This window comes from Eucyclogobius newberryi, unplaced genomic scaffold (assembly GCF_026437365.1).
Source record: "Eucyclogobius newberryi isolate DKJ021-1_F unplaced genomic scaffold, fEucNew1.0.hap1 SCAF_12, whole genome shotgun sequence".
Taxonomy (NCBI): domain Eukaryota; kingdom Metazoa; phylum Chordata; class Actinopteri; order Gobiiformes; family Gobiidae; genus Eucyclogobius; species Eucyclogobius newberryi.
The window spans coordinates 6,400,702-6,413,195 of NW_027315746.1; the positions used below are offsets into that span (position 1 = coordinate 6,400,702).

A 12,494-nucleotide genomic window follows, 5' to 3' on the forward strand; every position below is an offset into this window, starting at 1 on the left:
AAACAGCACCATCTCTTTGCCGTCCCAGTCTAAACCTGGACCATTAGACAGACAAACTACTTCTTTTTAATTAGAAAGCCAAAGCAATTCTCTTCCAGTACATTCCTTACAAATAAATGGTTCACAGCGGTTGTTGCATAGTGAAGTAGTGCCTCTGTTTTACACACTCGCAGTGACGCTGTTCATTGAAGTAAACTGACCTTTTCCTCTCAGATCCTGGAGAAACAGGACAACAGCGAGCGACTCAGACTGACTCAAGCGCCTTGAAGGGAGAAAACTGTGATTCTGAAGAGTGCTTTAGTGCAACAGAAGCAATGACCCGGTGTGTATGAAGCAGGATGTACAGTCAATTATTAGTTAAGATAGATTAGATAAGTACAATCATTAGTTATGGAGGGAACAACGCTCACACTTGCATAGAGACGATTGGGACTAAACTAAACAAGGAGCTAAAGCAGGACTAGAACAGGGCCGGTCTACACCAAAATAAGTTTAATAAATGCACCTTTTGTATCATTTATTTATTTATCATCTCTACAGCTCGTATGTCAAAAGAAAACCGAGCTGGAGCCAGAAGAAAAATAAGTCATTTTCTTTCCTGATATTGATTAATACCTAATGTAAAGGCATTTATAAAAAGGCAGGTTTTTATCAAAGTTTTTATATTTTCTAAATAAATTTAACCAAACCAAATTAATCTTGATTTTCAATTCATTCGTTTTTTCCTTATTTAAAAAAACAAAACATTTCTAAAAACTAAATAAATGGCTTTGAATCAAAATAGCCATTGCCATCACTGCCATTTAACAAAAAAATAAAAAAAAATTAAAGACTATTGACTCATTGGCATGACTGGATCTTGATTAAAAACTCATTCATTGCCCAGTCCTATAAGAAAAGTCTTAGAATCAAATAAAGGTCAACAGTAATTATTAAGACCGACCGACTCAAATCAATGACAAAGATTGTGTAATAAAAAAAAAGCAATAATAAAGAAATCGATGACGCAAAATGAACTCGACATATTCACCAGACATGGGTAGAAACAGGACAAAAATAAGAAAAAAGACTTATGTCAGACTCTGTTTAAATGGCTTTTTGCTTCATCGTTTCTCTCGTTGGGACTTGCCTTTTGTTTTGTTTCCATTTCCTTTTTAATTTAAAATGTTGTGAATGATAAGGACACTTGCTTTGCCCCTCGTCTGATCTGCAGCGGCTTTAAAACATTTAAGACGATCGTACACGTTTATCCACACAAAACTGGGACCAAACGCTGACACAACCGGGACTGAACGAGGACTACTGCACATGCTTTTTCACTATCTTACACAAACGTAAATGAATACAGGTGAGGCAGAGCGAATCGATGAGCGCCAAAAAGGACGGGAGCGAAAATCAATGCACAACACCGGGGTCGTATTCATCCAGGAGCGGTTTGAAAAAACACAGAGAGGAACTAGAGCGCGTGTGTGAGTCAACTTCATTTGTGACGATGTGCGAGACCTTTAGCGCTCCGAGTGCACAACCGAGCGAACAAACGACCGCCGCGATGAAGAGCAACGTTTAGTGCTCAAGCTAAAGCACAGAAACACAAAAGGACATTCTGAAAACACTCAAAAGGACACATAGTATGCATTAGTTGTATTTTTGGTGTCCTTTAAACACGCTCTTGTGCCTTCTCATGTTTTAGAACTTAAAATAATGTATGTTTCCATCAGGATATGGTGTTAGCACTCCGTCTACTGGCAGCAGAGAGAATTAACATGGAGAAATAAACAAAAGTCAGCTTTCCCGGACATACTTATGCTAGCACACAGTTGTAATGAACGCGATACGACTCTGGTGATGATTTATGGCAGGGGTGTCCAAACTATTGCCTGGGGGCCAAATGCGGCTCTCAGGCTAGTTTTTACAGTAAAATTGGAAATATTCTGCTATAATAACCTAAACAACACACATTTTTATGGGGTACAGACCTAATATTAATGTTCCAAGCCTTATAAATGGTGTGGAGGCTTATCAAAACTAATTATTTACTTCATTGTCATATCATCTGTTGCCCTCCACGCTGTATATGTTTCATGAGTGCTTTTTGAGGCTCATGGGCCTCGTACACAGGATTAAAGGAGCGTGAATGAACCAAATTCAACTCCAGGTTTGCTTTTGGTGAGGGAACATACCGTTATAACGTGATTAAAACCTCAAAAAGAGTCAATGTTGCATACTTTGTCTCTTACTAAAACACGATTTACATCTCGTTTTGTTCTGCCAATACAGTTCTGTTCTGTGCAAAGAAGAAAATACTTATATAGTGCCTTGGTATAGTCCTGGTATATCCTGATGTATCCATGTTTAGTCCGAGTTAGTGCAAATATAGACTAAACACCATCCATTTTCAGGGACTCACATTTTGCTAAATAATAATAATAAAGAAAGTTTAAAAATGTAGCGAGGTCATGCGAAAACAAAAATAAATCATGTCAGAGATGCTTTTCCATATTCAGCAAGAAAAATGCCCCGTCAGTCACTCGACAAATCCACAAAAACGGCCTCACTCAGCAGAGACCGACCACTGGAAAATGAAATCAAATTATATCGCCAAAAAAATAAGATTGAACGCAACGCAGTTTTAATAGCTATTACCGACACATTCGTTATTTCCAAATTGATCTAATATTTATTCTTAAGTGTCTTTGCTCAATTTTGTCCTTGAGGTTTTGGTCCAGTTCAGATGTATTGTAAAAGCAGCTGGTAGGGTCAAAATGAGCCCCCTGTGCGCCATGTGCATTGTATTAAAGGAGGGCGGCATGATTAAGGATGAATATCTAATTGCAATTTTAGTAAAGTATTGCAATTGAGATGAGATTTTAATAATAGGATTCTGTTCAACAAATAAAAGAATGGCATGTTTGCACAGATCTAAAGGCGTTTGTAGTTTTCAAGCTCAACTAAACAGGATATTTGATCGTTTGTGGCGAAAATTACTGCAGCTTTTGCGATTTGGATTCTAGATTGCATTATAAAGTGCTTTTATCATCCATGAAACGGGAAGTAATGCTGATGCTAGTAAGTGTTAGCTTCACCGTGACGACAGAACTCTGCTCTGGCCTCTGAAATGTGTGAAAAGCACTTATAATCACATTGCGGTGAATTATTAGGATGCTAACAATACCGTAACAGAGTGAGGTTGTGTAAAATGACACCGATTAAACATTTGCCTTGTATTTGTTCTATTGTCCGATCAGTAAAGGCTCATTACATAAAACATCTACAACATACCTGTATAAAGATGTTCTGCAATTCTTGTACTATACATTTCTCAAAAGTAACTATAATCCTCTACATGTTTAAAATGTGCACCGTAAACTGATTTATTTATTTTTTAAAAACAAAATCTACATTTTTGTTGCGATACATAGATACTTTGAAAACATGTCTCTAACTCAAACCTAAACCAAGGTAGAATCATCCCTGAATAATAGAGTAATTATCATATTTTAAACAGCCGATACTTTTCATTTCAGGCTCTGTACGAAAAGAAATAGTTAATAATTATTACACAGACATTATTTCATTATATTAGTTCAGTAATAGTAGTTTATTTCAGACATTAATGTAGCGTTAATCTTGTAATTGCTAGTCACTAATGCTAGACACAAAACTAAACGCTAAAACAAGTGTTTGACCAAAACAAAACTGAACTTTCTGAATTCTATTGGCCTTTATCAGAGCTAGTATAACAGCACAAGGATCTACTCTTGAGTTTGTGATTAAAACTATAACATAAGTTGTTGAGCTTTTGCATCAGCGGCAAAGACAAAGTGACATAAGGCAACACTTAGAAACGAGTCGTATTTTTAGCGACAGCACTTTTATTTGGCGAGAGAAAAGTGGAAGCAGAAGCAATCAGTCGGCGAGCGTTCAACCTCTCCGCGAGCAGAGTCTAAAAAAAATCAACTCCTAAATCAGCGCGGCGGAGCGGCAGTGGAAACGAAGAGCCCGGAGTTACCTTAAACAATGGGGAACGGGTTATTCTTAGACGCAGTAAATGCAACGGCAGCGCGGTTTAGCGAGTGTTGGCGGTGTTACTTCTGGTCGGCGTTGGAGGGAGAGAGAGGAAGCCTACACAAAGCACTGCTGATCACATCTAGTCCACGTTTCCTGAGCTGCCGTGATTACAGCCGAGAAGATTACACCGAGAACCGCCGAGGTCAGAGTGTTTCAGAGCGTTTCAGAGCAGAGATGTAGAAAACACTAGATACTATAGACTTGTTATGTTGTGCGATATGATTCTGAGGGCAGCGGGCGGAGCTCAAGTCTACGAAAACAACGCTAAAGTAATCACACAAATGCATTTAACATGAAGGCTTCAGTGTTCAATCCTTCCTTCGCCGCCCTGGCACTAAATGTTGTAGATTTGTCTCGTTTAAGATGCGTTTAATCGAAGAACCGCGATCGTGACGGAGACCGCAAAGTCGTTCCCAGCGTCGACTCGACGGCGCGCGTAAACGTTGAACATTTTACACAAATCAGACTTTTGGAATGCGTTTTAGCTGCAAACCTTTCTCTGGCGCAGGTGCAAACCGGTTTAAGTTGGACGTAAACGTGAAGGAACCTTTTTTCTCACGACGAGCCGAATTATCTTCAAATTATACGAAACAATATGAGGACGTAAAAGGAATCTACTCAAAAATACCCAGTTCTAGCTCATTATTCTGAATTAAAGTCATTTTGACCCATGCTAGAGATTCTTTTATGCAGCGTAAGGCTTTTGCAATAACATTCTGAAACCAAGCTCGTTCTGTGACACACTTACTCTTTGTTATGTTTTAGTGCCAGGTGGTCGGACTCAAAGTAGTAGACATCGGGTTCCTCCTCCTCCTCCTCCTCCTCCTCCTCCTCCTCGTCCTCCTCTTCCTCAGCAGCAGTAGTAGTTCTCGACACGAGCTCCTCCGCGCACGCCACCCGTTTGGCGGCGAGCTCCTCCATAGGCTCGGCGCTATCTCGCGTCTCCTCCGACGCGCCCAGTTCACAGATTTCGTCGGGAGTTTCCGCCAGGGGAACATACTCCGCCGCCACCAAGCCCTCCTCCCTTATCGCGGCCGTCGGCCCGTTGTCCGTGACGACTGGCGAGGCGCGAGAGGGCGGGTCCGGCGACGTGCCCCCGCCGTTCGTCGCCGCGTTTTTGGGCGAGGTCCGCAGCGTGTACCTGTGTTCGTAGAGCTCGGAGAAAGTGGCGTTGCACTCAGCGCTTTCGGGGGGCGGGGGCGAAGGGTCGGGCGTGGCTTCACCTGAGTTGCTGTTGTTGACGAGCGCGCTATTGTTCATAACGGGCGAGGGGCTCTCCCGTCTCGGCGGCGTCGAGCTCTGCCCGTTGCTCTCGACGACCTGCTCCTCCCGCGCCAAGCACAGATGGTTGCCCAGCACATCGACCTCCTCCACCTCCGAGACCTCTTGCTCCTTTGCTACGATGAACTCCTCGGTGGCGATCGGCTTTTGGCTTTCCATATTCGAATTGGAACAAGGCACGGGCGGGTCGGGAGAGGGCGCCGACGGTGTTGCCGTGTCGCCGGACTGACCGCCATTGAGCAAACAGTTCGTGCTGGACTCCGTACTCGTTTCCTCCGGGTTTCTGAGTCCGTTCGACGCTTTGTACGAATTTGTTTTTGCCCCATCACACTCCGCTTGTCCATCCCGCGACTCCTCCTCCACCACCTTAATCGAGTCTTTACTACTGCCCGAAATACTCAGATCTTCGCCATTGCCGTCCGCGTTCGTTTCCGGCGCGTTTTCCTTCACCTTCGGGACCGTTGGCTCCTCGTCGTGTCCCTGAGTGTCGGCGGGTCGCGAGCACCGCTTGGCCCTTTTCAACTGCGGAGAACTTTCGCGACTCGCCCCCTTCGCATTTTCACAGTTCTCCGACTTGTTGTTATTGTCGTTATTGTCCTTTTCCAAACAGGACGCGCCCCGTTTCCTCGACGCGCCCCACTGCTCGCCCTCGGAAGAGCTATTCGAGTCCGCTATTTTGTCCGACTCCTCCGCGTCTCGCTCAATGTCCAGCTTGGCAACGTCCGATTTGCCCTCGTGCTTGCCGTCCTCGTGCGCCTTGGCATCGGCCCGGTCCTGCCTCTTCTTGGGCGATCGGGCCCGCGGCGGAGGAGACACGGGCGTCTCCTCGGGCTGGGCGATGCTTCGGTTCCTGAGAGTGCGGCCACAGAAGTTTTCGTCCAGTCCATTGAGCCCCACGGATGACCTGGTGACGCGCGAGGACCTGGACGCGGCCATACTACGGCGCTGCTACTGCCCCCACATCCTGGCGCTCTGTCTCGGGCGGCACGACGCGGGCACCTGCGGGACACACGGACACAGTCTTTAATTAGCTTATCGGCATGCTTTCATTTTGATCACGCTTTTGGATATACCTAGACAATTTACGACGCTTTACTTGTTACTTTATATCATCAATCACTCACTCTCTCACTCACGCCACACATTCGCACTAGTCAAGGCGGGCGAAGCGTCTTGCCCAACAACACAACAACCATCACCGCACCATCCACTGGTCCCAACGAGAACTGAGCCTACAACCTCTGAGACGCTTAGACATTACTAAACGTTGTGCACGCCCTGGGGAGGGTTGGAAATACGCTGGATAACGGAAACACTGGGCTTTTGGCGAGTGTACCATTGATTTCAAACCTGCACATACAGTTTAGATGGCAACGTCAACAACACAGACAGACAAATGCAAGCCCCTCCCACTCACAACAATAACGTACATAAAATAGTAAGAAAACTTAAATTGTTATAGTTATGTAGGGCTGCAAATAACATCTTAGTAGTGGACTTATTTTTTTCGACTAGTGAAACGATTATTCTTACTGTACAAAGATGGAGATCAGACTTGAATTCTTTGACATTTCGATTTAATAATGCCTTATGAATATGTCTTTTTGGGTGCGTTTTAGAGTCTGTATAGTCCAGAATACGACGTGTTCGAATAAACCATAAACATCCTCAAACTACCGTATTTTCCGGACTATAAGTTGCACCGGAGTATAAGGTCGCACCAGCCAAAAATGTAAATAATATCACATGTAATTCACTCCGGAGTATAAGTATATAAGTATAAATACAAGTATAAATCGCACCCTGGCCAAAACTATGAAAAAAGGTGCAACTTATAGTCCAGAAAATACGGTATATATATATGATGATCATATATATGATGTGTACGTTTTAGAGTCTGTCTAGTCCAGATAACGATCGCAATGATCCAAATACGACATTGGCATTCGAATAAATCACATCCTCAACTAGTTTATCGTCCCGTCTAACTGGAGTTCAGATCAGTTCCTTCCTCGTTCGGAACCCGTTTTCGTTCCGGAGGATCCCAAACTTGACGAGTAACAGACGCGTACGTAACATTTTTTGCACGTACGGACGCTTTCTCAACCAGATCCTCGAGCGTTCCAAAAAAAGCCGCCGCTCCCGCCCTAAGGCCTTTCGCCGGAGCGGGTCTGGGTCGGACGGTCCCCTTTGCTCTGAAGATTTATTGATTTTTCTCTGTCATTGTAACTAAGCAACGCCATCCATCCGACGTCTCCTTCGACCCCCGACGGTGGGGGAACGCATTGAGAGAAAAAAAAAGGTGTAAAAAGTTAACTGGTGTGAAATTACGTCTAAAACAACGCGGCTCCGCCCCCGCCGTGTCCCGTAATGATGCTATCCAACATGTTCAGGCCTATGGGCGGGCAATACTGACAACAACGAATAATATATCAATATTTTAACTATGCATCAGGAACGTAATACAAATGTCTTGATTGAGCACAAAATGCAAACGGACCATAAAATAACCACAAAAATGAAGTCGCATCACATCACGCCCTTTGTTGTTGGAGATTAAACTCGTTTCATGCTTAATCTGCCATTTGTGCTGTTGTTTTTAATAGTTTTAATAAGACAAATACTGTTTATATTCAAAACAATGACTGCAACATTATCCATTGTTTGAAATATAGATGTCTGGGTGTTTATGAGTGAAAGCGATTTAAAAAGCTGTTCAAAATGAGTAAAGTGATATTCTGTAATTTTGTTGCATATTTATTTTACATTTTTTTTGTGCAATATTTTAACACATATATTTGAAAACTATACATTCAGAAAGTAAATTACAACTAAAAATAATTCACTTTGACAGTTTAGGATGATACAAGTGAGGCTGCAACTGACGATTAACATTTTGACAATTGATTAGTTTAAAGCAGGGGTGGCAAACTACGGCCCGCGGGCCACATATGGCCCGTTTGTTTTTATAATCCGGCCCGCCAAACATGCCAAGTAATATTTTTTATATTATTTTGCCCTTAGGCCAGACCTGGGCATTTGTGGCCCCAGGGGCAAGATGTGGCCCTCGGCATGTTTAATTGGCCCCTAGAAGGATTTTAGTTGTATCCACTTGTATTAAAGATGACATGAAATGAATTAAATAATATATTCAATAGCCTATATTTGCCAAAAAAAATATTTTATTTGATTTTATTTTATTCACAACAAAGATCCGCTACTTGCTGGATTCGAATATGGCCCTTGGAGGAAAATAATTGCCCACCCCTGGTCTAAACAAAGCATTTATTCTTTTGATTTATTAGAAACAAGTTGGTGTAATCCCTCTTTTGATACATTAATGAGTCGTTTTAGAACTCCAGCTGCCCGTGAATGGGTTTATTTGACTGGGTTTTACCCGGATTAAGCTGAACTGAAGCCGTTTGAGGGCGTCCTCCTAGAGATATTCACAGATGAAAGGCTGTTTTCATTTCACTTCCCGTGTCGTTTGTGTGCGATTCCTGCTCCGTCTCCATCATCAAAAACAAGTTTGGAGTCTGTGTATGGACCAGCTCACCGTTATTCGATTACTTAATTAGTTGCATCCCTAGATAAAAGGATTACTAAAACACACATGAATCAATTCAATCTAATGAGAGAAAACCTGTATACGGGTCTTTTAAAGGGACTTTTGCCATTTCTTTAAAATGTTTGGGCTGAAACTAACGGTTACTTTAGCTGTCGAAGAGTCAAACGATTATTTCTATTGCACGTTGAGCTTATATTCTAACCAATTAAACGCTGAAACAGAGAGAAAATCAGTTTAAATGCAGCTAAAAGATGTGAAAATGGCCTGTGTTCAACTGTGCATTTGCCTGAAAGGATTTAATCTGCACTTTTCACACTATTTTTTGTGTTTGTTTTGTGATTTTAATGCTTTTTCCTTTTTTCAGAATATCTTTGAATGAGTACAAATTATGTTCTACAATTAAATTTACTTTCTGTTCACAAATAAATGTAATTATTGATGTGTTTTAGTGTCTTATAGTCCAGATAATTTGTCATGATTATGCGATGGCTCATTCAAGCCCAGTATTAAACAAGTGAACTGTTATCGCAGTCCCTGCTATGGTCATTGGATCATTTAAATTGATTTTAAATGCATCGTCGTGGCTATTTTTGCTTCCAATAGTGTTGTCCTCGTGTAGATGTTTTGTGAGTGGAGTGAAAAAGCCGTTCTAGTGAAAGTTGGTGTAGTGTGGAGGAGCGGTGCGTCGTGGGCGTCGGGTCGAGGCTGCAGAGTCATTTAGTGCATGGCTGATTTGACGACGCGTTACAAGAGACTTTGAGAGATAATACTGTTGGACACACAGCGGTTTCTCTCGGGTCATCAGACGCCGTTATCTGCAGTGAACAGGTGGAGCGAGGAGCGACGGGCAACAGGGCGAGGAGCGACAGGGCGAGGAGGAAGGACACGATAGGGCCAACAGTGAGGACAAGAGTGGATCTGAGGTGGAATTAAAGCTGATTTTTCATTTGAAGACTGCATCTGAGTATGATGTGCTTTAGGAGATCAATGATGCAAACACTCAGCTGGCCCCGGTTCGTTCGGCCCCGGTTCGTTCGGCCCCGGTTCGTTCGGCCCCGGTTCGTTCGGCCCCGGTTCGTTCGGCCCCGGTTCGTTCGGCCCCGGTTCGTTCGGCCCCTGTTTTTACGGCAGATCTTTTTAGCACAGATCTTTTTAGCACAGATCTTTTTAGCACAGATCTTTTTAGCACAGATCCTTTTAGCACAGATCCTTTTAGCACAGATCCTTTTAGCACAGATCCTTTTAGCACAGATCCTTTTAGCACAGATCCTTTTAGCACAGATCCTTTTAGCACAGATCCTTTTAGCACAGATCCTTTTAGCACAGATCCTTTTAGCACAGATCTTTTTAGCACAGATCCTTTTAGCACAGATCTTTTTAGCACAGATCCTTTTAGCACAGATCATTTTTAGCACAGATCCTTTTAGCACAGATCATTTTTAGCACAGATCCTTTTAGCACAGATCCTTTTAGCACAGATCCTTTTAGCACAGATCCTTTTAGCACAGATCCTTTTAGCACAGATCCTTTTAGCACAGATCCTTTTAGCACAGATCCTTTTAGCACAGATCCTTTTAGCACAGATCCTTTAGCAAAGATCCTTTTAGCACAGATCCTTTTAGCACAGATCCTTTTAGCACAGATCCTTTTAGCACAGATCCTTTTAGCACAGATCCTTTTAGCACAGATCCTTTTAGCACAGATCCTTTTAGCACAGATCCTTTTAGCACAGATCCTTTTAGCACAGATCCTTTTAGCACAGATCCTTTTAGCACAGATCTTTTTCGCACTAAACAGACATTTCCAGGCTTCATTTTTTGACCCTGAAGCATCCTCCAGTCAAGATCATGACTCGTACGATGGTAACGACAGAGGACGGAGAATCGGCTGGTGAAGGTTGAACGCTGCGACGGCCCAAAGCAGACGTGGCTTGCTGTAAACAATCCATTAGCGACATGAACGGACGTCCCATTAACGCTACGGACTTCAACGCCATGCTACAAGACACGACGTACCCAGCGCAATTTATTCATGATTCAGTTAATGGATTCATCACGGATATTGGCCTAATTGGTAAAACCTCGGGACGGGGCGGGAACATCGTGCAGGCGTGTGGAAAATTATAAGAGTGGGATTTTTTCCCGTCATGCGTTTACATTTCAAAAAGGTTAAATCGCATTTCGGTTAAACATCTTGAGAAGCTGTAGTCGCGCTGAAGCGACGGGGAAAAGCATGAAATAAAATAAATGAATGACGGGATCGTGAAGGCAAAATTGTGACCTAAAACAGCACAACTTACTTATTATAAATAATGTCAAAATGTCATCTCGTCTCGCTCTCGAGGACAGAATCGCGGGGGAAAACTGCACGTCTCGTAAAACCTTCTCAAAACACAAGTTAAAAATAGAGATTCGCGATTATAAAAAGGCAAAGAAGGCTAAACACCGCTGCGGGTTAGACATAAAAAAGAAAAAAAGGTTCTTGCGGTGTTCTAACGTTCAGGCCCTTGTAATCGACACCGACGTGAAGCTGGTTAACCGTTAATCAGTCAAAGTGTTGGACAAAGGTTAATTAATCAAAGCTACGGAGCAGAATTAGGCAAATTCTCGACACACGTTTTGCCACAGAAAATCTCACAATAATAGAATCAAATGACTTTACGCCCACGTTACACCAACTGTAAAAACAGCGAGGAGTTTCTTAAATGTACAATAGTGTCACAAAACAGGAGCTGCGTGAAATAGCAGAATGAAACACTTTTAGTAATAAGTTGGAATCTATAATTTATCAGAGTTATTACTTATTCGACTCTTTACAGCTCAAATTGGATTACAGACAAAATACTTAAACGTTAATAACTTTTCCCGCCGGTGCAGTGAAAAGGTACACGCGATAAATAATTTTGAAAAACTACAGTTTCAGCTTGTATTTCATGGTTATAGTAATTATTGTGACAGGCAAAGACGTAAGGATCCACTCATCATTTCTACAGCTGAAGTTAGTCCGGTTTTGGTTTAGAAAATCTCTCCAAAATGACTAAAAAACACCACAAACGAGAACTACAATTGTCATCTACAGGGACTAGATTTACAGGGAACGACCATGACTAGAGTATTGAGCGTGTCGTCTCTAAAATAAGCAATAAACAATCAAAAACCAGCCGCAGTAGAATCAGAAGTATTGTTTAATCATCCGCAATATTCATGCAACAGACGTGCAAACAACCAGCCCAAGTTATGAAAATAAAGAAGCTTAAGTTAAATGTCAGAGTCACAGTAAGAATAACACACCGTATTTTCCGGACTATAAGTCACAATTTTTTTCATAGTTTTGGCCGGGGTGCGACTTATGCTTATTTATACTTATATATACATACTTATACTCCGGAACGACTTATGTGACATTATTTGTTATTTTCACACTTGCAACGGCATTTCATACTCCAGTGCTACGTATATGTTTTTTTTCTTCTCTATGCGACTTATAGTCCGGGAAATACGGTACTATAAGTCATTTTAGCAGCTAAAACTAGAAACTAAAACTAGAATACGTTATATTTAAGTTAAAACAAATCTAC

General features: G+C 42.3%; 1 protein-coding gene across 1 annotated transcript in view; it reads right to left on the reverse strand.

The window, feature by feature from the left end:
* The window catches only part of zzz3 (zinc finger, ZZ-type containing 3), a 33,213-nt gene that overhangs the window by 16,516 nt on the left and 4,203 nt on the right, over nucleotides 1-12,494 (reverse strand). The window contains exon 2 of the mRNA XM_072440672.1: nucleotides 4,817-6,348. Coding sequence (XP_072296773.1) covers nucleotides 4,817-6,285 — 1,469 coding nt within the window. The 5' untranslated portion in view covers nucleotides 6,286-6,348. The remainder of the gene's footprint in view (nucleotides 1-4,816; nucleotides 6,349-12,494) is intronic.